Consider the following 27,019-nt stretch of genomic DNA (forward strand, 5'->3'; position numbering starts at 1 on the left):
GTTTTTCAGCATCGCTTGGGAATTCAAACGCTTATGGTAAATGGTTGAAAACAGCACAGGGGGAAATAGCCTATCATTCTAAATATTGTCCATGTCTGTTGCGTTTTGTTTATTATAAAATGGCTTTGGTTGCTTTCTATGTGGAATGGTGACCATATGTAGTCCACCTGGAATTAACCATCTCAATGATCGCAGAACAATTCTGTCGTCCGCAGACCTCACACGCAAGCTTTAAGCCATGGATCAAATCCAACACTACAGGATATAAAATATCCCCAGTTGTGAATGTAACATAAGGTGACGCCTTCATGTGTGTGTGTGTTGTGCGAGCGCGCGCGCGCGCGTTCGTAGATGTGCAAGTGCGCGGGTGTGAGTGTGAGAGTGAGAAACAGAGAGTGAGGCGGCTGCGAGAAAGCACAGATCGCTGTGTAAGCGATCTCTTTGTGTTGATATAGGAAGACATTTGCTGTATATAACGTTCAAGGCTGATAATATCATTGCCTGGCCAGATAAAAAAAAGCATTGGCCAAACCATCGGGTCAGCTATCGATCTGCTTCTCTCCGCGAGCGAGAGAGAGAGAGCGAAAGAGAGAGATGGAGGAGGGAGAGAGCGAACGAGGGGTGAGAGACAGAGAGAGAGACCCTTTACTCATTAGTATTCCATACCCATGGACAGGGACAGACTGGAACCAGAAATCGGCAATCGGGTATTTCTAACACACCGGCCCATTATTTTCCTCAATGCCCCAACTCCGGGCCATTATCTTTCTTGATGCGCCTTTTTGTTGCCAAATGTGTCCTTTTTTTTTGCATAAAACCCCCCAATGTAGACAGGCCCATTGGGCTAAAGATGGACCAACACATCTGGCATTTGCCAGAATTGCCCTGTGGCCAGTCCGTCCGTCCCCATGGACTAACGCCGACAACTAACAGAGATATCCAGGTCCACACCATGCATTTTCTCCTTTTGTCTCCATACCCTTCATTCCAACTGACAGATTTCGTCACAGCAAACACACATTTTATGCATTTAGCCCTACACTTGAACAGAATCCACGCACAATAGATGTCCTTTTTAAGGATAGGCATATAAAAACAAGAAGATGTGAATTGTTATCTTCGTGCTCATGAATAGTGCTAAGACATTTTAAATCTGTGTAGCCTATAGTTAAAGTTATAAGTGAGAGCATAAGCATAGGCCAATTGCGATAATTGTGTGCCTTTACAGTAACATGGTCAACTAAGTTGTCCAAACTCTTACATAGAGTACTTTTGGTGTCTTTGTTATTAGAAAACATTATTTTATTATTGATTGGCAGGCGAATCGTCAGAAGGTTGAATAACTGTGGATTCATCTTAAACTAGCTACCTCAAGGGAAGATGCTACACATTTTAACGCAATGTAGGCTGCTAAACATCAAACACCATGGACTGTCTGCCATCTGGACACACACTGGTTGACTCAACGTTGTTTCCCAGTCATTTCAATTAAATTATGTTGAATCAACGTGGAATAGACGTTGAATTGACGTCTGTGCCCAGAATGCACTGGGATGTTAGGCCTATAGAATATTCTCTCCTGCAAGCCTTATAGGCTAAATGTTGTTAAATAAAAAATATTGAAGTTATTATTTATGATTTGGCGTAAGAGAAAAAAAATCATCATCATCAAGGGACATTCGATGATAATTCTTTGACAGGGGCATTGGGAAGCTATATCTTAATACAAAGACTTGCCCAACAATGACAGCTGTTCATCAGATAGTAACTTCTTTCCAAGTTTTTTCCCCTCCCACCCCGAGCCCGGTCTCTATCTTGCTTTGTTGTTTTAAAATATGCACGTCTCTCCGGAATGCCAGTCACGAGTCCAAACTTTGTGTCCAACCTCCCACATGAAATTATCCTTTTAAAGCGGGCTCAATATGTCTCAATCTGCACTGCACTTCATTCTAAGCTATTGGGTATAGTCTATGGGACAGTGCCCGGAAATATATGAATTAAAGCGAGATGTTGTGTCGAACTGAAATATTTCAGACTTTATGACTGTGAAGAGAGGAGGCTCAGAGACGCTGAAACAACGACGACTGTGATGGTCTGCGAAGAAAAGTAAGACTTTTGTTTTGATTTTGTCCCTCTTGCACAATGTGTGTGTGCGCGTTTGAGTGAAATGGATAAGCAAGGGGGAGAGGAGCGGTAGAGAGAGGGAGATCGAGAGTGAGAGAAGGGGGAGGGATATGTGAGAAAGGGAGAGAGGAAAGGATGTGCCTATGCGTATGTGTATGACTCCGGTTGTCATTAACAACAAATTAATCAACATGTGGCATTCAAACTCGAGAGTGCTATTTTTCAGTGTATGTAGGAAATAAATCACAGTACCGGAAAAGAAACCCCGGAGATTGGAAAGGAAAGTTTCTTTTGAAATGGAAACCGTGAAACGAGGTAACCGAGTCGAAACAAGGAGGAAAAGGGCTGGTTTTTGAGAAGAGTAAAGCTCTATTTCATTTGGGAAGTTTATAAGGATGTGTGCGATTGTCAGTGGCAAATGTCGTCATTATGGCTCATGGAAATTCGACTTGCAATAACAAGTAGGCTATAAGAATAATATTGTGTAGCCTAATAAAATGTGTTTTGAGTCTGAGGAAAGGTAACATGTTGCTTATGGATACTTAAAACTTGAGGTGTTGCCTGAAAAATTCCACAGTGGTGTAAACATAACATCATCCCCAGCGTGCTACCGCCAACTAATTCATTCCATAATCCCTTCAGAAATGTCAGAGTCATGTCAAGTCATCCGGAGAGCCACACAGCAAAATTGATTTAACTACCATGTTAATGTATTCATTTAGATATTTTTTAATAGATATCTCAACAGTGTGATATGTCAATATATGGGAGGCCAGCAATGCCGGGTTTTACATACCTGATAACGTCCTGGCTTTTCAGCTATATTTACCGCCTCTCTTTCTAATACACACCAGATGGTTTGTGACTGTGCCACCGCTGCCAGTGAGCTCCTCAATTTGACTCAGCTGCATTTTGTTGCAATTACACATCATGCTGAGACCAAATTTACTGGTGACCTATTTTTTCAGCATTTTATTTGTATTTATTTGTTTAAGTATTTGGCCAAAGCTGTATAATGTTTCACACCATCGTCAGGATTTTCACATGACCTTCATGATGTGAATTTTTCATATGGGAAATGTTTCTTTAAATGCATATGTTGTCTAGCCTGGGCCTGGTAAACACACGTTCAATGGGTGGTGTGATGAACAAGAAAATCCATAGCATGTCTTCAAGGTTGACCAAACTGTGTTGATAGGCCACTCACTCAATCAAATATGATGCTTATGAAGAAACTGTCCGTTTGTCTAACTAGTCTGTAGGTTTATTGGCTGCGTCTTCAAAATAATACACTATAGGCCTATGTTTTTTGACAAAACAAACAACAAACAAATAAATAAATACAAATATTTTAGGCCTATATGCAATGCGCTGTAAAAGCCCTAATTTTGGTCAAGGCCAGCTGTCTCCTAGCTGAATCAATCAATTTGTTTAATTTCAACTATGTTGATGAGGAGATGATTAGGCTTATACGTCTGAACAATAATAGCCATTATGAAAATAACGGAGACATTCTGGGTCCGTTCCAACGTTACATATGTAGGCCATCATAAAATGATATGTGTGTGCTAGAATATTTGTATGATCCAGGACTGTCAGAAAATAGTTATCCTTGAACTGCGATACATGTGTGGCGATATAAAAGACAACAACATATAATTAACATGTTATTAACCTTAGGGAGCATATCTACCAACCTTGCTTGATAATGGGCACCCATTCCTGGTATACTTAAGCAATAAGGCCCGAGGGGGTGTGATATATGGCCAATATACCACGCTAAAGGCTGTTCTTACGCACAACGCAATGCGAAATGCCCGGATACAGCCCTAAGCAGTGGTATATTGGCCATATACCACAAACCCCGGGTGCCTTATTGCTATTATAAAGGGGTTACTAACTTAATTAAAACAGTAAACAAGTCATTTTCCGTCATACTTTGAGCCAATCAGCATCGAGGAATCAAACTACCCGGTTTCTAAAATGTATGTTGGTCTTTATATTGTTACAATTTAGCCTTTGTTTATCTGGTTGGCGCAGAATGGTCTGTTTTCTTGATTGACTGAAACGTTTCATAAAGGGCATTTTTTATCTATGCCATTGGGAAAGGTCTTGACAGTTGCAGGGTTTCGCAAGGTTGATGCTGCACACACATCACCTCTCTCTATTTCTCTCTCTTTCGCTCTCGCTCGCTCTCTCTCCCCCTCTCCCCCTCTCTCTTTATCTCTTTCTCTCTCCAGCCTAGAGGAAAGGCAGACTGTTGATAAATAAATGTATTTTTTCGATCTTACTCAGCATCATCCATCATATATGTGTGTGTCTGTGCAGCAGCATTGGTGCGTCTAAGCAAAGAGAGCCTGCCAGTAGCGATGGAACACACTGGAAAACCTCGAGGAAGGATGTAAACGCAAGTGTCTTCATGTTAGACAATTACTTAAACATTTATAGGCTAATACACAGCGGCCATTATTATCCTAATGGAATATCCTTTGGCATACTGATAATATAGCCAGGCCACCCTTTTGAGATAGGCTACCTGCATAAATCATCTTTTAAAATGTCCCAAATCTATTCGCTTTTAACACTTATTGTGCTTTGATGATTGTAAAAGCATTCGATAGAACGTTTTTCTGCTCGCCTAAAGCGCTTGGACCGCTCCATCTCGCTATAGCTGTTACCACTTTGCCTAGGCTACATACAGCCGCTGTGATTATAGAAGTGCCTCCTCTCCTTGTTAGAGAAGCAACGCTCCAATCTACCCTCTGTGACGCCTTAAAGTCCGCGTGATATAGTGAAATACGTGTGCGCGCGCTCACGTGTGTCTGCTGAGAAAAGGTGCGGAGTCGGTGGGTTAGAGGGAGAGAGGGGTGTAAAGGGAGGGGGTTAACGGAGTGGCCTTTCCTCGATGACTGACACGACCCCGCTCTCTTCAAAGGCCATGCAGAAATAAATGCATCAAATCTGAACGGCAAATGAATTTTTGGGTGGTATTTCAGAGTACGAAATTCAGAAATTGGAATGTGTCTTTTCTCTGCAATATTGAATTCAGGATGGTTTGAACCATCACCACATTGGCGAGTATTCAATTACTCCATCTACACACGCGCATTCTCAGCTAGTGTGGTATTTATTTGTCCATGGCTACCACCCCTCCTCCTGCTCCTTCCATGCAGCCCCCCACATCCAAATTCATTTGCATTCGTTGATGATATCAGTAAAGAATAGCTAGCATTCTAGATGAGGCAGGGTGGGGGAAGGAGGCTTATTTGGATAAAACTGGACGGAGAGTGGACACGGCCCGAAAGGTCAGCCGCCCATTCAAGGTGGCGGGGGGCGGGCTGGGATTGCCAGAGAGGCTTATTTGAAAGCGGGAGTATTTGAGGCAGGGGAATGAAAAGGAGTGGAGCACAAAGCTCGTCATACTTCAAATACGCCCAGTCACATCTTCACTCTTTCCACTCCACGCAGAGGCGGCAAAAAAGAGTGTGTGTGTGTGTTGGGGGGGGGGGGGGGGCTACAGAAAAAAATTAAGATGTGCAGGAAATGCAATACGGGGGTTGGAGCAGGACTTGGAGCAGGACTTGGAGCAGGACTTGGAGCAGGACTTGGAGCAGGACTTGGAGCAGGACTTGGAGCAGGACTTGGAGCAGGACTTGGAGCAGGACTTGGAGCAGGACACACTATCATGAAAATCAATAGACTAGCGTAACATGCAACGTTATTGATTAGTTTTAACTATTGCCTATATATTTATGTCTGCAGCCTATTTGACACACATCGCTGCCTTCTCCTTGGAGAGGCCATGCACGCTCGTGCACGTGTCTACAACAGGTTCATCGCATTCGTGTTGTTTAGCAGGAAACGGCTCTTAAGGTCATTGTTCATATAATAAATAATTGGACTGCATGAAGCCATAAGGGACATATCTGATTTCTGTATGAAATTAATTGACACTTCTCCGGATTATTTTTATGAGCAGAGGCATACTTTCATCACACTGAGAGGTCGAGAATGTAGGCCCACACACACACACACACACACACACACACACACACACACACACACACACACACACACACACACACACACACACACACACACACACACACACACACACACACACACACACACACACACACACACACACACACACACACACACACACACACACACACACACACACACACCTGGATTAGAATGCCATAAAAACCTCATGATGGGACACTTTGCAATTAAAAGAAAGAATAAGAGTAGTTAATATGCGCAAATATTTTTATAATTATTAACAATATGTAGCAGCCTATATGCATGACACCGACGTACACTTGAGCATTTCGTACACCTTACTTTTAAACCAGGATGCTATTTCTTAATCCCCTTGCAAGAGGATATTAGCGCCCACGTCTCTCGACGAAAATTATGACTCATTGTGGTATATGCAGGGGAAAAAAGCAACAGCAACTGATTGTGCTATGTCTCTGACATAGCCTATTGGCATATATTTATCACCATAAACGTCGACTAAGCCCAAAAATTCCACTTGAACATCAGGATATATTGAAAGTAGACTATTAGAGAAAATAATGAATAAAACGATACTTATAATAACATATTTTGGCATTTATAATATTTCTAACTATGTAAAATATAATTTCCAAATCAAAAAGGTCCGTCTCTGTAGATTTTCGCATGCTTATAAATTGAACTAAGACACACTATAGTCTTTGTCTCCATTTTAGATTACATCTCTGCTGGACTATACGATTTGATGGCCATACTAATCATGGTTATTACATAGCCTAATGATTATTAGGAAGATCTCCATTATGACGATGATGTGTTATTGCTAGGCCTACCACTATATCATTATTAGCAGTGCTATGACTACATTTAAACTAGTGGCATTAGTGATAGCGTTAGGATACGGGAGATGACCTTGGGTCGTCATATTTGTTGGTGTTCGAAGTAATGGCAGTGGAGATGAAAGATGACATTGAATAGTGAGGGTGGGGACGTGCGAGCCTGTGTTGACTTGTGAGCTTGGTCATTTACACCGGTTCTGTGGTGTAGTCTGCTGCTCATGCATTCAGTGGCTTGGCGAGAGCGCATGACAACACAGCTCACTGGCCCTCGGTAGCCTATCCCGCCACAACCTACATTTGAGACATTTCAATTGATTCGAAACTACATCCGACAGAAGATATATTGTGTACTTGTGGTATAGTGGAGTTAAACACCGTTATGGGGCTGGCGGATGTTATTATCGATTTTGTCAAGTTGATAGTCGCCACCTCTTCCTCAGCCAGTTTGACATACGTTCCTAAACATTTAGCTTGAACACCGATGACAGGATTGGTTTATTTAGGATCTTGACCCTTCGAGGTTCATTCACATTCGAGCCTCTATAAAAATGAACATTGCCTTGTTCTAATTCATCGATTCGTTAATTTGTTCATAATTTACAAAAATACACGGACTATTTCAGGGTGGTTTATTGATGTCAAGCATCAATCGTGAATAGAGAGCAGTATACTGCTGAATGAAGGCAATGCAGGATGCAATGTCTCCGCGGTGCTGCTTATAAGCGGCTTTGTTATGGTGCTCTCGTGCATCAGTGTTCGTGCAGTGCAGTGCATGGAGGCTGTCTCCGGCTGTTTGTTTCTACTTTAGTTTGCTAGATGGCGCTCTGCGTACTGGGACCCTAAGACCAAGGAACCACACGAAACTCCTTCTGTCCACGCTCAGCCTCAACCCACAGTCCACCGCATTCTCTCTCTGCAGCTTTTCTGAAGCGATTTATACTTTCCGGGGCTGTAAATGATCCTAATTTAATTTCGCTGGTGTGTGTATACGAGAGCAAAGTTTTTTTTAAATAGTTGAATGTGTCCGAGGGGTTTTGTATTATTATCAAATCAGATTGATTAAACACAGCAGTCAAATTAGAGTAGGCTACTAATGCATGTTTTAAAAAATATATAAACTGATAATAAGACATTTGTTTAGCTTATTGTGCATTGCTTATAAGCTCATTGGGTTTAATCTTATTTTATTTTAAAAGTCTCCATAAATTTGAGATTGCGTACTTCAAAATGAATTGTAGGCTTAACATTGTTCAAAATGAAATGTAATGGTAATTATTTCAACAACTCAAATTCGTGTATAATGTTAAATGCACACTGCTATAGCTAGCATATATTAACGAGCATTTCTGTAATATATATATAAATATAATTTAGAACCACATTTTTCAACAATGCTTTAAAAACAAAGCATAATTCCACGAGACACGGCCATTTCAACACGTCCATATATTCTGTGCAATAGCCTATGGGTTTGTCATGTTGTAATGTTTCAACCTTTCGAGAAAAATATAAATATGCACTTTTTAAACGCGCTTTGCAGTTGAGGGAAAGGGTGCATTGTTTTCTGTGTCCCACTCTCTGTCAAGATATCGCCTACTGCTGCAGTTAAACTTTCACTAAATAGCGTCGTGTCCATGTCTGACGTTGATGAATGTGCTGGAGACTTAGAGCAGATTTTACAGCTGTATTAAAAGCAGGATCTCAGACCAAGGCACTGGCGATCAGGTGCAGAGGCCGCCACCACGCTAGATGACAAAGAAACACGTTAACACGAATAAATACTGCCCACGTGTAATGTTTATATTTCTGTTACAGGATTTCATCATTTGTAATAACGACTGGCCTATGGTAAGGGGAAATGCGTTTTGTATGCAGTTTCAAACCGCTCATTTATTGACATTAATTTCTAGATTATATTTCCCCTGTTTGGTTTGGATATAGGATTAAAATGCAATTGCAAAACACGTTTTCAATGGACCGTGTTGATTATGACATTGAACTTTTAGGCACTAGATTAGGCTAATGGGAGTGGAAAACTACGATAATAGTTTCTCTTTGTTTTCATTCACGGCCCAGAAATATTTGATGTCCAGCGCCATGCATGAGGCTATGTTTTGCAGGCGTGACAAAGAATGGTGGTCGTTATTGTGAAAGTAATCTTTCAGCAGGGATTGAGCTGTATTGTCCGCTAGTTCACGTCACCCCCTGTTGGATCCTGGGTGGTATCTCACCGCAGGTGTGCGTGTTCTTCGAACCTCCACCTAGAGCAAAAGAGCTGCATCAAAGACCCACATCTAGCACGGCTAGAACTAAGAACCAGAACTTATCTACATCATTTACATTAGTAGCATAGGCTTGGCCAACACATTGAAGTCTACATTATTAAGAAAGAACCCATTTCAATTCCTTTTTGTAGAATGGTCATGGATTCATCCTGCGTTTGAGTGTTTAAATAAGGCTCTCGGTATTTGTTTTTCACTACTTAACAAGACATGATCTTACATATGCATATACAATGAAATAGCACACAGATTCCGCAGTTAAAGGGCGGCATAAAGGTGGAATATTGCATACGGCAAAGCTTTTTACCGACCTCAAATACATTTATCAGAGAATATCAATTCACCGAATCACCGAAATGACACACGTTTCACTTTTTTAAATGGATTGTTTCTTTATTTCACAAGGTAAACCCCAAAACTCAGAAGTGCTTTCCATTTTAGAAAAAAACGATGCTATAATTTGGTCAAAGTGAATATGTGTTTTCAGTTATTAGACCACCCAACCAAGACGTATTTTCTTGATTCACTCTTTACTTTAAAAAAAAACCTAATCGAATTAGCCGCATTTTTAAAACGACATGGGTGGATTTGAGAGTATAAGAGCAGTCAGTTGGACTATTTTCCTCAAATAAGACAGTGAATACATCGGTTTGTCATAGTTTCGTTAAGTAGAAAACAAGATATTTCACCGCCACAGTGGGATTTTAACGAATTAAATTATTTCACTGCTAGCCTGTGATAAAAAAAAAGGTATGGGATTGAAGAGCAAGCACAAAGCTGCCCGCACGCCTGCTTGTTAAGTAGGCATAACTTGCTGTCAGAATAGTTAGCAGTGTTCTGATATGGACGGTGGCTCCAGAGGCTCATCTCTTGGGGTTTTAATTAACAAGCTGTCTCAAAGCTGTAGAGCTCGATCAAACAGCCTCTCTCTCTCTCTCCACCAGCAAATCCGCCTTCCGTCAGCGCCTTCAGTTCCCTCTCCAACTATAGACATGAGCCACACCGACTCTCACTTCAACTTTTTCTCACATGTGCGCCTGACATGGGTGTGGCGGGCTTCAATTTCTTTCTGTAGACACATCTGTACATTGTGTGAGCATGAATGAATGCAGACTATGTACATGTATGTCTGTATCTATGCATACACTGTATGTAGGCTGCATATAACATGTCACTGAGTCCAGGCTTAAGCGACATAAGCGGTCGCTTAGGGAATTTACAAGGTGCAAATTCAATTTTTTTTGTGCATCAGCAGTTGTTCTCTTGTTATGTCAGTCACTGACAGTCACTCAATTAACCATGCCAGCTAACAATTTTTAGATTGCTAAATTAGTCTAGCCAGTTATCTAAACTTGCAGTAATCATGGCCGACTACCAACCAGGATGCAGGGCATGTGCCCAGGGGCCCAGACCTCCAGAGAGCCCCATTGATTTTGTTCGTCACTCTCACTCAGATATCATTAACATGGCATAAGTCATGGCAAAACGTGTAGAATTTCAGGAAAGGTGCTTTAAAATGGCAAAAATGTATCTCCAACCCATGGAAAAATGTGTAGAACTGCAGAAAACTAGCTTTAAAACTGCAACATTTTCTCTATTCCACATGGCAACCTTTTTAGAAATGCAGGAAATGAACTTCCAAATCTACATTTTTCTCTCTGCTGTCAAGAGGGAGGCCACTAAAAAATCGTCCAGCTTGGGCAAATCTCGTTTAGGTCCCCCAAAAGGCAAGAGCCGTGTAACATGTGAATATATGTATATATGGACTGAGAGTGTGTGTGTGTGTGTGTGTGTGTGTGTGTGCGTGTGTGTGCTATTTTGGCTTGGTAGGCGATTTCAATTGACTGATGAGGAACATATTTGAATGCATAAGGAGAATCTCACCATTCTATACTGATTATGGTCTCCTTTTTTTGCTGATGGATAACATATTTACATAGTTAGAAAGGCTTTCACATACTGTCTGCATTCAGGCACAATGCCCCTTTAAGGACAAGGCATGAGGAAGTGTATAGTTTTCTCAGCAGATACTGGGCCGTACTGACAGTAGCGAGAGCATGATGGAGGGGCTTTATGATCAGGTTTGAGGAAAAAAAACAAAAAAACAATTCCCTCTCTGTCTTGCGAAATTGGTGTTGGTCTCCCGTAATTTGATAGCAAGGTCAAGAAAGAGCGTTCTGCGTGCACGTTTCTATGAGAGGATAGCTGGATGCTATCATCAAATTAGAGAGGAGAAGTTTCTAATCGATGCCACCGTGAGCGTCTGGAGAGAGCCAACAGTTGGAGTTACATGCTTAACAAGTCCCGCCTGACAGGTCAACATCTCGGTACCAAAACACACACACACACACACCTGATAGCCTATACCGTGGGCTACTACATCAGCATCGTGTACGCTAGATTGCAACCATTCCAGCAGGTCCGATGTTAATTACAATGAGGTGTGTTGGATTCTGTATTGTTTCTCATGATGTCTCATGAGTATGTGATTGTAATGGACATAAACATGAACCGTGTATGGAATATGGAATATGGAATATGGAATGTACCTACCTTTTTTGTTGTTCATTTAAATCCGATTATATTGAAAGCAAGAGGAAATTAGTAATGTTGCGTGTTGCACAGATATATAGTTTATTTGGCAAACGTAACAGCAACCAGCTGATTAAGTTATGTAAAAAAAAATATATTAAAAAAACAGCCACAAACAACATGCTTTTCATGTCGTTGAAATCAAAGGATGTTCTGTCTATGCTATACGATTATTTAAAAAAATCTAATATATTACATAAATTGCCATTATTCAGATGAAACATTTTTTAATATAAACAGTAGGATTCCACTATAGTTTATTATATGCGTTAATTGCAAGATGTTTTCACAAATGAATCTCCACTGCATTTAAAAAAAAGTAATCCTAACCTATATCGTTTTTCTTATATGACTTTGTTATTAGATGGATGTTATTTTTGGAACAACAAAACTGCAACACATACTAGATATTGTCGGCTATTATTAGCCTTGAATTCTTCAACTTTTGCACTGATCCGTCTCTTCAATAAAACCGTCTCATCGAAATAACATCGCTCAAATATTAAACAAAATAATCAATAAAGTATCTGTATACAACGTAGATCTATTTAAAAGCTACTTTTGATTGTAGCCTACATCATTTACTAATTTCTAATCGCCATGTAAAGTATCACATGATTACTATCCTTAAAGCCTATAGCGACTATTATTCGATTGCCAAAAGGAATATGAACGAACGCAATCCCCCCCAAAATATTTTATTTTAATTTAATTGAACCTTCATTTACCTAGGCAAGTCAGTTAAGAACAAATTCTTATTTTCAATGACGGCCTAGGAACAACGGGTTAACTGCCTGTTAAATTCACTGAACTTTCAAAAGTATTTCTGTTGCTTAGTAATGCCATTAGTAGTGCCCCGAGGAACTTTTACGGAGACAATGCGTTTGGAATCAAACTCCGATAGCTTGGTGGATGTCCAAACGAAAATGTGCTTCTGCATAATTTAGTCTATTTGAATGTCTCAGTACGGATGAGTTGACAAAGTATCTCAGGTAGCGCAGGTTTCGATGTTAGGAGGGATGACTGTTTATAGAGACGCTGCCAGTCTGTCACTGTTATTCTGACAGGTTTGGGATAAACAGTAGCCTAACAAAGTGCAGTTAGTTGCTCTGTTGTTGACTTCACAGACTGTATTAAAAGTATCCCACCCACCAGAGCGCACATATACACAACTCCTTTCAGGCGTTCCTCCCGCCATCACAACTCACCCCCTCTCCTGTCAACTATTCCGTCAAAAAAAAAAACGCTTTTCATCGTCCCTGCTGACTCAGGTAGCAAACACAATAACGACTTAAGCGCCGACAAGAAGAAAGCTAGTCAACTGGATGGAGAGATTATGGACAGTGGCAGGGAGAGGGAGACGCTTGTCAGACAGGGAGAAAAATGGCTGATAAAGAAATGACATGAGAAAGGAACAAAGTAGACCCATCATAAAGGGAGAAAGTGAGCGGCATCAAAGAGCGCTCTAGAAGGTGCCTGCAATGCCTTTAATAGCGTCAGTGTAATAAGTACCAAGGAGATTCCAATTGGGCCCAATTTAACCAGGGGGCTATAAACCATGAAATGTACTTAAAAAACACACCTGCCAATCCGGTCAGCCCCCCCACCCCCACCCCCTCTCCACCTTGTTGCCTGTCAGGGTGTTTTAAAGCGAGGCCCGTCTGACGGCCACCTATGCGGCCTAGCTAATTTGAGTTCATTGGTTGGCAATAACTTAATTTAGAGCTTCAGCTTTTTGGGCGTCCGTAATGAGGATGCGCGCTGGAGTCGATGATGACTGCTCGGGAGTAATAACTCGTCACTTACTCTGGGGGGAATGGCCAACCTGCCCCACTGGTATGTTTAGCCTCGGAGGGCTGCGTCCAGCTGATGAAACGAATATATAATGTCTGATTTAATATAACGTTGCAATATTTTTTTTTAACGTATAAACCCAAAAGTGATGAAGACGAGCCAGTGGGTTCCCTTATGGACCCTCCTTCTCGTCTCTCACTCCCCCTACCACAGCCATCGAATTGAGGACTTTGGGGACTTTTAGGAACTACCTGGGGTTAAGTTTTGTTCGGAAGGAGTAGCCTCTTGTTGTGCTTGTGCACATAGATATAGACTAGCATCATCTTGTATTGTTAAATGATTGTTGGTTATGAAGTTGAAAAACACCTGCATTTCCCTTTATTATCATCCAAAAAAAGAGAGGAAGTTGATGCATAAGTTTGTGGTTTGATTGGACTTCATCATAGCACACAACAACACACACACACACACACACACACACACACACACACACACACACACACACACACACACACACACACACACACACACACACACACACACACACACACACACACACACACACTCACACACACACACACACACACACACACACACACACACACACACACACACACACACACACACACACACACACACAATTCAGATTAACAGTAAGATCAATGTTTTTTTTGTTGGAAGTGGTAAGAAAAGGTAAGAAAAGAACAATAGGAAAAGCGTAAATGCACAATCCTGGGAGATAACACTTACAGCTTTTCACCAGTGCCGTTGCGGAATTCGAAATGGTGTTGTGTCATATTTGATCAATCTCGAAAAAAAGTTCCAAAAATATGATATCGCTTGCTTATAGGCACCCCTATATAAGACCTCAAATGAAGCCCTTTCATCTAACAAGCAAAGGGTCCATTGGATTTCAATATAGTGTCTTTAGGGGTGCCATGCGATAGAACCCTTTTTGATTTTATAATTTTCTATAATTTATCTTCCTAAGAGTATATATAATTAATTCCCTTATAACACACAAAGCTGAATAACCAGTAGGCCTCCATTTTCGTTTCACGTGTCGATAACATCTTATTATTATTGTTGATAACCTTAGGCAATCATCACTATTATTCTTTCCAATGCGGGTATTCATGTTATTACCACGTTACTACTATACTTAAACTAACTGGAAATCATTGGTATCGTAATAGTTAGGCTAACTACTCAACAACACATTCTGTTCACTAATAATTGTGTCGGTAAACGAATTCAATTGCATAATGTCCTCAAGAAGACATAATAATAATAATAATAATAATAATAATAATAATAATAATAATAATAACGAAAACGCAATAAGGGTTAAACAAATACCCTTATTGCGTTTAAGATTAATAGCAGGTTAATATCCGTTTAGTTGTTGTCTATAACTGACAGATTAGTTTCAAGTGATATTAAACTATACTGAACTATGAAACTTGTACATGTTGTGACTCTTACAAGTATTTCCTCGTACATGTTTTGCCCGGTACATGTTTTACCCGGTACATGTTGTGGCTCTTACATGTTTTTCAAAGAAACTACATCTGCCCCTTACTTCCATATCTAATGAATATTGCATTTAAATAATACAAATATGCAAACTCATTAAATATTGTAATTAGTCCTAATATTTTAGGCAATTTAATTGTTAATGTTTCAATGTTTATTTTTTCCCTTTGGATTATACTATTAGCCTGTAAAACCTAAATATAATTCATCCATATTGCAGCAGTATTCATTTTTCAACTCTGTTAGATCAAACATAGGTTGTACCTTTCAGACAACATTGTTAAATGGTAACTGTCGTTTATCAATAATAATTTCATAAAATGAACTATTCACGTAAGTTATGGAGTAACATGTTGCCCATGTAATGTCCTACATAATTCCCCGTTAACAGTGAATTTGAGTGGAATGGATGTTTCTAACGTAGAATTGTATCATGTGAATTTTGTTTTCCAAGTGAATTGGTTCAGACATCCCTTGAGTCATTTTTGATCGAGTGAAGTTGTTTGAAGGACCAACATTCCCCCTTATTTGTTGGTTATTGGTTCCTTATTTCACGAGACAAAACGGTGTAGTTGAAATAGGCTGTGCACAACTCCTGCCCAACTATAATACTGAATTTCCACATGATTTAACACAACGTTACATCACAACTCATAAGAATAGCCCATTACAGACCCACTTCAAAACGTCACATTGACTGTCATTCATTTATCATATCGAAATGAGCCATTTCCTCCAATGGGCCGTTGGTGGGCTCTTAAGCACTAAACTAATTTCCTCTTTACATTACTTGGTCTCTATACACGAATAATATACAGTGCCATCACGTAATTTGTAGAAAAGTATCATCTTTAAACTCGAAGCCCATTCTTCAAATGTATTCCATTTCAGAGGCGGGCTTTTACTAGTGGAGTCTTTACGACCCGAGACTATCAGGGGGGGTGTAATTGAGGGGGCGGTAAGGGTAGGCTATAGAGTAGCGGCCGCCTGAAAGCTAGGCTACTAATAAAGCCAAATGGACTGCACACCGTAAAACGGCTCTGCCTGCCAACAGCTGGACACAATAGGTGTATTATAGGCCAGGCTCATCCAAACACACCGCACACAGAGGCTATATAGTGGCTATGGTTATGTCCCATTGTCAGATTATTAGACAGGTGAGGCCCAATTCATCGGAACGTGAAGCCACGGTCCGTGTGTGCGTCCGTGTGTGTGTAGCTGTTTGTCACAGGGATGTAAGCGTGGCTATGTTTGACCAAGGATTCTTGAGAACCGGCCTCTTGAATTTTCGGGAGTTCTAGTTTAGGCCTGCTTCCCTACTTCACGTCCATGTAGCCAGGCCTATACCGCCTGCCTGGCTTTCTCTCAGCTGGATAGAAGCACCTGTCGATGTTTTGAACAGGCAGATTGGGAACAAGGTCTACATTGTATCTAATTAGAAGTATCCTCTCGCATAGGCAACGTGCCACTTCCAGTGCCAAGTAAAACAATAATTGGGTTTCTTAACTCTTAACAACACTTTGTTTGTGCGGTAAAATGCATGTTAAGGAGGCATCTTAATGATTCCCTTGAGTCTGATCTCTTTGGTCCCCAGTATAACTCTTTGACCGGGCTAGTTCTGTTTCAGTGCACAAAGAGCTTTGCTGGGTAGAGAGGGTTAGTGATTGAAGTGAGGTGGCTTCCACTGGATTCATGGTTCGGTCAGTCAATGAATATGTAATGACGTTACATTCGAACCCAATACCGGGTAGTGCCTTCTTGGGTAGACCTATTTAGCATGGAAAATGCACAGTATACTCTGGGGGGGAGAGGGGGACGGGGGACGGGGGTCACACACAAAACTTGAATACACCTCAAGCTTAAACTACACATTGCTCTTCCGTCAATAGATGAAAAACGATTTGCTCCCCTACTTAGAGAGAGAGAGAGAGAGATACACTCTTGAATGGATGTTAAGATAGTTTTTTAGTAGGCTATACACGATAAAACATTGATTGTTGCAGTTTGTTGACCCGTACAATTTGGGGGTTAGTTTTCTCTTCACAGCGGAGCATATAATTATGCAAATAGAGATCCGACAGTGATCTGGTGGAATGCTCAAGGTGCTGGTGAGGGTGACGTTCCAACTTTGCTTAGCGCTGCCTAGTCCTTCTTTGGAAATAGTTCATATTATGCAGTGCTGGCGAGCGTGGGAGGGGATGATGAGAGTAAAAGCGTGACAATCTGAGTCTTCTGAAAACGTATAATATCATTTTGGGATCCCATTGCCATTGACATGAGACCACGCAGGCGTTTTGAAGTTTCGAGAGGGATGACATTCTAGTAGCCTACGCGAGGGAATGATCATGTGGTCATGAATATGTAGGCCTAGGTCCTGCACACTTAAAAGAATTAAACGGGAGTGGAAACTGTAATTCAATGTAATGTTGTTAAGTGTGACATGGTGGATGAAAATGACGCAATTAGTGTAGGAAGATATTTCTGACGCTTGCTAATCAGAGTTGTGTTCAACTTGTCCCCCGTTTGCAAATGTATCTTCCTTATGGCGAATAGAAATACTCTAACATGGGGCTAAATCGATTTAAAACGCTCTATTTGAGCATTGGTGGAAAACTCTAGCACCTGACAAGAGAAACAAATATCTGAGGTTTTAAGACGTAACATGTTATTATGTGACAACCCTCGCCTATTGAATTTGAGTGTGTTTAAGACATTTTACGTGTCAGAGAAGTGAGACCAACTCTCAATGATGGGCGATTGAATGTTTTATTTTGAATTGTTTTACGAGGGACCTGACTTGGTGTGAGGGATCTCAGCTGGTTCCACCCGCTCGCACTTGTTGTTCGACTGTTAATGGAAAGATTTCTAAAGATTTATTGAGGGGGCGTTTAATGACCTTATCGGGTTTCACCATGTGAAAACAAACGATCCTGTAAAACGCGCTGGCATACAGCTCTCTTTGCAAAGATGAATCGCCATTTGAGGGGTTTTAATTGACATTTAACCGTCTTCATCTTTCTTTCTTTTTTTTTTAAAGCAAGTTTAAAGCAAGTAGTAACTGGAGATGGTAGAGCATATGTTTTATCCGCTGGACGTGCAGGCCAATAAACCTTATGCAGTCTAAAACTTGAAACCAAAAAGCTTAACTTAATATGGATAAGGCGTGTTTTTCTCTGCAGTTCCATCTGCGCTCTTTGAAGCAGGACCCGATAAAGAGAACTGTTAGGCCTAATACTAAAACAAATCATTAAACTAGATTTAAGAAGGCATTTAACTTTGGTTAACACTAGTCCAATTGTTGAGGACTGGGCTCCTCTGTCTTGAGTGACGGATCGTCTTCCTCGGTAATGTTTCATAGCTGTTATGTGAGATGATGACTCCCATCCCTTTTTTTCCCTCGAAGCTCAACTACCTCGCGCACTTTGCAGTGAAGGCAAGCGAGCCGATGTGGCAGCGCATCAGGCTCTAGATAGGTACCAAGAACCTTTTCTCAACTCGTTTTTCCTCGGCGTTACACTTTCTATCATTTTCCCTCTTGAGTAAGCCTGCCCCTATAACCTGGGTAGCATACCTTACGATCATGTTATGTGTGGTAAAGCAAACGAGCTACTCTATCATTGAACTATGTAGACCTAATCTATGGGTTTACCGCTCCTATGCCTTATGTTTGTCTTTGTTTCTAAATTAATTTATAACACTAGTCTAAATGAAGAACATTATACTGCAGGCTAATTGATTTAACCACGGCAGGCGTGTTAGAATAAGCAGTGGCCTATATACAACAAGCTCTCAGTCTCACGTCAGAATTAGACATTCATCCATGTTTCTCCAACATTACATTTTGAAGTTGATCCAAATGTCAAATGTCCAAGTGTTTAAGGTTAAGTTAGGTATTAACTCCGACATCTCAAGGTTAGGCATGAACTCTGAATGGTTAAGGTAATGATTAAGGTTTGGGATAGGATTAAAACTAAACTAAAAACTAAATCGCCGTCATTTGGCAACAGAAACCTACTTGAAGGTAACAGCGCTCACTGTTGCCCCTAGTGGCCGGTTCCCAGGTCATCTCCCGATGACCTCAGACGTGGATGGACATCTAATACTGACTTGTGTCACCAGTGACCTGGCTGCTATATACATATAAATTAGGCTATTTGAAACAAATACCCATACGCCATGTGTTCGTTGTAAACTCCATAAACACAACCACTTCTTAATTCAATTTCAGCAACTGACAAAAATGTTTTAATACATGGGAATGGTGCATGGGGAACACATGATTGAAGGGATAGTTGCAGGAAAAATGCTAATATTGGTACCATGTCTTGAATGGGATTTGTGACACAAATGCTAAAACGTTAGCATTTGGAAACAATGCCTGGGCAACTAAAACAAAGCAAGGATGGCCGTCATACCTTGTCCATAGACCGCTTACAGGGTAAGGAAACCAACGTGTCATTTTGTATTTTGGGTAAACTCTCTCTTTGAGGTGGATGATTGGAGTTTACTTAACACAACACAGTGGACATTTTAATACACAACAGCTATAATGTATCTGATTGGATAATTATTTGAACAAAAACTTTTTTTAAATGCTATATTTAAAGGGAAACTTCACAATTTTACAACTTCATATTGATCTCCAGCACCACCGCAACATCAACATATGTGAAAATGGTGCATTTCTATGTCTTGTAGTAAAAACAATTGATGAAGTGTTTCCAATGACGTCAGTGTGCAGCTTGTGATTTTGACCAATTGTGAGTTGACATTGCCTACTAATTGTCTCCTAATTAGGCGATGTCATTGGAAACATCTTTTTTTTTACTACAAAACACAGAAACACACTATTTTCACATATGTTGATGTTGGGGTGGTGCTGGAGATGATCAATATGAATTTGAAAAAATTGTGAAGTTTCTCTTTAGTCAAATCACAAAGCATGAATGTCCTTAGATAGATTACTTCTTTGATCAATAAAACATAAAAACAATCTGAAAGAATAATATGTTCAAGAGTATTTGTTAAAATTAGTCACAATTTACATATCAACTGTGCTTTAGATTTAGTTGAAGGCTGCACTCTTGATCCATTCAGACAATGGCTTGGTGGCCTTTTGGTTGATCAAACAACTTGGTGATTTTGAGTAGTGTAACTTGGTGACTAAAAAAAACATTTATTTTTCATCTAATTTTAAGATTCTGTCATAACGAGCACATGTTCAACTGAATGAAAAAACCCATTTCTCCCCATCTCAAGAGCAAACAAACCCAAAACATTAAAAAAATAAAACTATAGCAAGTGCATCTTAAGTGCCAAATAAAGTAACAGGGTTGATGACTTCTTAAATCAGCCATGAATCAATCCCCATGTGATCGGGGGAATGGAGTCTTGTAGTTTACAAAAGAGAGGGGCAATTAAATGCAAGCTTCACACAAATGTTTTAATTGTTAAAACATTTCTAGCCCGTCTATCTATGGGTAACAGGGTTGATGTCTTATGCTTGATTTTCCACCACCAAACACCAGAAAACGGTCAAAAATAGTTGAACCAGCTCACCTGCTTTTATACTAGAATTTAACAATTACATATTCAATGTCTCATTTGACATTAGAAATCAGATTCATTGAATGTTCCATGTGGTCTATATTAAAGGGCACTTCATGTAATATAACAGGCGTTTAAATTTCAATATGTGTGCACAATTTATACTTAAAATAGGGATGTGAAAGGCACTCATTTCGTGGAACGAGCCCTTTATTACAAATATCAAGTGAACATAGTGTGTTGTTTATTCCTGGGGCAGCAATATACACATAATGAAGGAAAATAGCAAAGGTTTATTCCTTCACGCAAAGGGAAAACACATGAACAACAGCATCCTGGAATGAAACCTCTCCACCAGTCCACATATTCCCAAATCAAACAACAAGTTAACTTCATGAGTGACATCCAAAGAGACATTAATACAATTAGATGAAAATCACAACAGCTCACAAACTGCTTCCCTCATTACTGACAAACGCAACGATGTGTTTAATAACCTACAAAAGCCTCAAAATATCACCCAGTGGATGTTACTTACACAGAATTAAAAAATAAAATAAAAAGTCTAATATATACCAATACATTTCTTAACACTCCTTATAAATACCTCGCCTGAAGCTGTGGAAAGGTAAAGCATGTCTGGATAGACAGTGGCTGTGTTGGGAGGTGTATTCATGTATCAGTGGCTTACTGTCTCCTTCTGGTGATACAAATATCTGGGCATATTAGAAGGATATTCCATTATTCTTTGAGTGATTTCTAACTTAAACGCCGTGGAAATATATATATATATATATATAAAAAAAAAATCTTGTTTATGTCCCAGATTGAGATTATGCGAGGCTGGCCCACGCAGATCTCTCGTCTTTGTCACTTTTACGTTTGCACTCGAGGCAAGTGTTCGGAAAATACATTTCTCCCCGCATCTGAAGACACATCATCTAGGCTTAGGATAATATTGAAATCTTGGATTTCCCGACACGTGCAAAGGGGATGTATTGAAGTTTTTATGACTGTGTTACCGACTACTTGTTTCTGTTAAAATGAGATGTCCGTAAAACTCATTTTGATGCTGGGCTTTAAGTGATTTAAAATCTTCTCAGTTTCTTGAATTCTCATATCTAGCACAGGTTATGGTTGTTTTATTTAGTTCATCAAATTAAATCATCCGGGAACATCAATTTCATGGATTTCAAACAGAAAAAAAGGGTACAGTAAAAGAAGAAGAAGACATTTTTACAAATTAAAAATCAAAGACAGTCAACCTCAAGTCAACATTTATGACTCTGGGACTTCATACAAAATCGAATCAGAGTGCATAAAAATCCAACTAAACATTGAGCGAAAGTAAGATACAAAAACACCACCACTATATCAGCTGTCATAAACATTGCAGTGCAACTCCCCAAAGTACGATCGTATAAATAGGACCTCATTTGACAGAAAATGTAACTATCGTTTTAAAGAAGTGTGTGTGTGTGTGTGTGTGTTTTGGAGATGGTAAGGGAAAGGGATGGATGTGACTAGGGAGCCATAAAAACAACACACTCACTTTACATTAAAATTATCTCATGTTAATGGCAAATGTTTACTCGAGTTAAAACCACCGTTTTGTGGTGACGGTAGGAGGTTGGGTTGAGGGAGGGGAGATATGCCAAGTGTATGAGTGGTGTGGGTTGAGGAGGACTGTGTGGGTATGGGCGGGCTCTAGGACCTCGGGGAGTGGTGGGGAGGGCTGCCGGGGTATTAGCTCAGTTCAGGGCGATGTCAGGACAATTAGAGGTATACCACGGCGCACTGTGCACAGCGCCTGTCAGCCTTAATCTCAGCCACTGCAACCACTGCTCCGTGGCCCGGACCACAGACGAGCCACAGCCCACGGGAAACGCTAACACTCAGCCCATATTGTTTTGACAGTTGCGCTCATCTAGAAATAATGCAAAACGCTATTGCAATGTATACACCACCACCCTGCACTCTGCCGGTAAAACAATACACGCGCGAGCTGGGAGATGAATTCAGCCAGAAGAGAGAGAGAGAGAGAGAGATCACACAGAGATGAGGGAGGAAGGAGGAAAAGATGGAGAGGGAAGACAGAGAGGATTTTATGCACCTCCTCCACCCCCCCTGCGTTTCCCTCCTGCTGGTGCAGTTCTATAGGTCATTGTGGTTGTGGTCGTGGTCGGGTTTGGTTCTGTGGGAGCTGCGTGTAGTGACCGTGTTGGAGGTCTCCTCCTCCTCCCCAGTCTGTAAAGCCTCACTGAAGAACTGGAAAATGGAGTTGAAACTCCTCCATGACGTCAGCTCGTGTCGCTCTGTACCTGCACAACACACACACACATAGCACAAAGAGACAGTGTTAACTTAACAGTCCACTGTGTGACCATAGTGAGGATAATCAAATAATGAAAACTAACATACACCATACACCACAGTTACATCACACACACCTAATGGGTTACAGATAAATCATTTTGTTAACGGAGCATGTAAATCCCCTCCTCTACACCTGGAGAAGCTTATTGTGTGTCCACTTTCAAGCAAAATGCTTATAGGACATTACATCCATTCCAACCTTTGACCTAGCAGTCCAACGGGATAGTCTTAATATTTGATCCAACTTGATTCATGATCGTGCACACTCGATACCCTCCAGTGTCTGTCTTTTAATTGAATGGGAGTTATGCACAATGGATGCACTAAGCGAAACCAGTGGACCGTTATTCATTCATTCTCAGAGCTGCTAGAGAGAGGAAGCGGTGAGAAGGCACTAAGGCAGCCAGCGTATCAGGTGGTCTGGGTTTCCCCTCCCTTCTCCAGGTGAGCCGGTTCCCATGTTGGGGTCACAGGGAGCCTGAAATCTGGTACACACGCCTCAGGTTCCTCTCGGCTCTCTGAGGTCAGGGGATCGCTGCGTCGCTCTGAAAGCTGCCACGCAACACCTCCGCCACGGCGCGACGACAGCACACCAATGCAGCTGCTCCACCGCCAGCTCCTCGGCAACCATTTACAACCAATGGCTTATGGCTTAGTTCCCTACTAGCTGGCGGCTAGGCTGCTTAGCCACATGCTGTACTGTACCGTGTTGAGAAGCAGTAACCAGAGGCCATCCCAGGGAAAACGGGTCACAGAGTGATACAATGGTGTTCTATCCCCTGATATCCCAGATACACAGTGAGAACTAGTCATAGCAGGGTCCAGTTCTTCCACTGTATTAGCCCTCGGATAGACTCCTAGACCATTAGGTTTATGTACCTGGTACCAATACAGCCGCACACACTATCAGTTAATGAGGCCATTGTTGCTTTGTTGATGGGTCAAGGCACCAGTTAAGTGAGAGCCCTCTCCTCCTCTCGTCCTGCTCTCTCCTCTCCTCTACATGCACCAGGCTGGAGGGATACAATTAAAAAGCACCTTTAAGGCCCTCTACAAATAGTGTCCTTTGATGGCTGCTGTATTGACCCCGTGTTAATTAGATTGACCCCCTGGCTGGCTGTGATAATGGATAGAGGTGGAGGGGGTGGCCAAGGCTGGGATGGTCTACCGGGCGGTCAATCTACTGGACTCTACATGGTTTACCAGGCTAGCCTATGATCGCTGCCTCAGGTCAGATTGACTAGCCTGGCAATCAGTGAGTCACTAACCCCCAGACAGACAAACAGTGTTCTACCTGTGTAGGTCTCAACGCAACAACACACACCCCTGGAAAACAAAGACACAGGCCTGCTCACATCTATAATTTATATCCAATTTGAAGGGATCTCTCCTCCTCCGCTTTTTTCCTCCATTACAAGTGTTTTTATATCTTTCCTTTTTCTTTCCGCAGGAGCGATTGAAGCCAAGGCTCTCCCATTTTCACCTCAAACCTGAGCTGAACTCCGGAATGCCGCGAACTGTTACACCCTATCCCAGTGCCGGGGTCAGTGGGAGTGCGTCTCCTTTTCGCTATGCAGACGAACCGGGCCCCTCCGTCAACCTCCGTATAAGCTCCCCCCTGTCTGCGGAAGGAGCGGCCTCCGATGTCTCCCGGCGCCCGGGCCTTGATAGCTAACAGCCTTTTACTGCCTTCGCCCACTCCTCCAGTAACAAGAGTGTGAGGAAGCTAATGGATGTTGTCAGTGGTGTGTTCTGAGCACTGATTTAAAAGGAACCCACCAGCCAGGCTTCTCTCAGAGTTAGCCTGACCGCTGGACTACCTGGGTGAGGAGTACGAGATGAGGAGGATAGTTAGCTCACTCACGCTACAAATCACATTTATATCCTTAAAAGATATGGAGATCGATTAAATGCCACGGTGTCATGTGGAAAGTGAATTCTGTCCTATAAACAGTCTGTGAGAGGACTCGCCTTTTCCCTCCCTCCCCCTGTTTCGGTTGTAGTCTCTTACGTAAAAGTTAATTGAGCCACTGATTTCAGTGCTCAGGTCACAGGGGCTCGAAATATACTGGTGGAAACTGCAAACCTCTCCCAGATTCATTAGTTTATTTATATATTACATGACTATTCCGGGTCCATTGTGAAAAAGCAAAAAGTGTTTGTATTATTTGTACTTTTTACCCCCCTATTTTGTGATATCCAATTGGTAGTTACAGTCTTGTCCCATCGCTGCAACTCCCCTACGGTCTCGGGAGAGACAAAGGTCGTTAATCCGGAAGCCAGCCGCACCAATGTGTTGGAGGAAACACCGGCCAACTGGTGACCAAAGTCTGCTTGCACAAGAAGTTGCTAGAGTGCTATGGGACAAGGAAATACCGGCCGCCCTCCCCTCCTCTAACCTGGATGACGCTAGGCCAATTGTGCACCGCTTCATGGGTCTCCCGGTCACGGACGGCTGTGACACAGCCTGGGATCGAACACAGGGCTGTAGTGACGCCTCAAGTACTGTGATGCAGTGCCATAGACAGCTGTGCCACTCGGGCGGCCAGAAAAATAAAATGTTGCGCAGAGGCTCACTTTTTTATACTTCTTGAGATGTGATGTTTTCATAATGCTGGACATACATTAATATACAGTGCATTTGGAAAGTCCCACGTTTTGTTACGTTACAGCTTTAATCTAAAGTTGAATAAATCGTTTTTTCCCCTTATCAATCTACACACAAAACCACATAACGACAAAGCATAAACAGGTTTTTAGAAATTTTGGCAAATATATAAAACCTGAAATATCACATTTACATAAGTATTCAGACCCTTTACTCAGTACTTTGTTGAAGCACTTTTGGCAGCGATTACAGCCGGGAGTCTTCTTGGGTATGACACTACAAACTTGGCACACCTGTATTTCTGCAGATCCTGTCAGATCCTGCTATGTCAGGTTGGATGGGTAGTGTTGCAACACAGCTATTTTCAGGTATCTCCAGAAATGTTAGATCGGGTTCAAGTCCGGGCTCTGGCTGGACCACTCAAGGACATTCAGACTTGTCCCGAAGCCACTCATGCGTTTTATTGGCTGTGTGCTTAGGGTCGTTGTCCTGTTGGTAGGTGAACCTTCGCCAGTCTGAGGACCTGAGCGCTCTGGATCAGATTTTCATCAAGGATCTCTCTGTACTTTGCTGCGTTCATCCTTCCCTCGATCCTGACTAGTTTCCCAGTCCCTGACGCGGAAAAACATCCCCACGGCATGATGCTGCCACCACCATGCTTCACCGTAGGGATGGTGCCAGGGTTCATGAGTTCAATCTTGGTTTCATCAGACCAGATAATCTTGTTTCTCATGGTCTGAGAGTCATTTAGGTGCCTTTTGGCAAACTCCAAGCGGGCTGTCATGTGCCTTTTACTGAGGAGTCGCTTCCAACTGGCCACTCTACCATAAAGGCCTGATTGGTGGAGTGCCGCAGAGATGGTTGTCCTTCTGGAAGGTGCTCCTGTATCCACAGAGGAATGCTGGAGATCGGGTTCTCGGTCACCTCCCTGACCAAGGCCCTTCTCCCCTGATTGCTCAGTTTCGAAGGGCGGCCAGATCTAGGAAGAGTCTTGGTGGTTCCAAACGTCTGCCATTTAAAAATGAATAAGGCAACTGTGTTCTTGGGGTCCTTCAATGCTGCTGAAATTTGTTGGTACCCTTCACCAGACCTGTGCCTCAACACAATCCTGTCTCGGAGCTCTACGGACAATTCCTTCCACCTCATGGTTTTTGCTCTGACATGAACTGTCAACTGTGGGAGCTTATATAGACCGGTGTGCGCCTTTCCAAATCATGTCCAATCAATTGAATTTACCACAGGTGGACTACAATCAAGTTGTAGAAACATCTCAAGCATGATCGATGGAAATAGGATGC

At 41.6% G+C, this 27,019-nt stretch overlaps 1 protein-coding gene and 1 long non-coding RNA gene across 5 annotated transcripts in view; one reads left to right on the forward strand and one right to left on the reverse strand.

The window, feature by feature from the left end:
• The first annotated feature begins 1,972 nt into the window (after positions 1 to 1,972).
• LOC124035999 lies at positions 1,973 to 25,687 on the forward strand. Its single transcript, XR_006838830.1, has 2 exons — positions 1,973 to 2,106; positions 24,564 to 25,687. It is a non-coding gene; the product is annotated as an uncharacterized LOC124035999 (long non-coding RNA).
• Positions 20,613 to 27,019, reverse strand: part of LOC124035998 (cotranscriptional regulator FAM172A homolog) — a 221,709-nt gene continuing 215,302 nt past the window's right edge. For all 4 annotated transcript variants that reach the window (XM_046350020.1, XM_046350023.1, XM_046350022.1 and 1 more), the window contains exon 11: positions 20,613 to 23,058. In XM_046350020.1, coding sequence (XP_046205976.1) covers positions 22,892 to 23,058 — 167 coding nt within the window. In that variant the 3' untranslated portion in view covers positions 20,613 to 22,891. The remainder of the gene's footprint in view (positions 23,059 to 27,019) is intronic.

Source organism: Oncorhynchus gorbuscha, linkage group LG05 (assembly GCF_021184085.1).
Source record: "Oncorhynchus gorbuscha isolate QuinsamMale2020 ecotype Even-year linkage group LG05, OgorEven_v1.0, whole genome shotgun sequence".
Classification (NCBI taxonomy): Eukaryota; Metazoa; Chordata; class Actinopteri; order Salmoniformes; family Salmonidae; genus Oncorhynchus; species Oncorhynchus gorbuscha.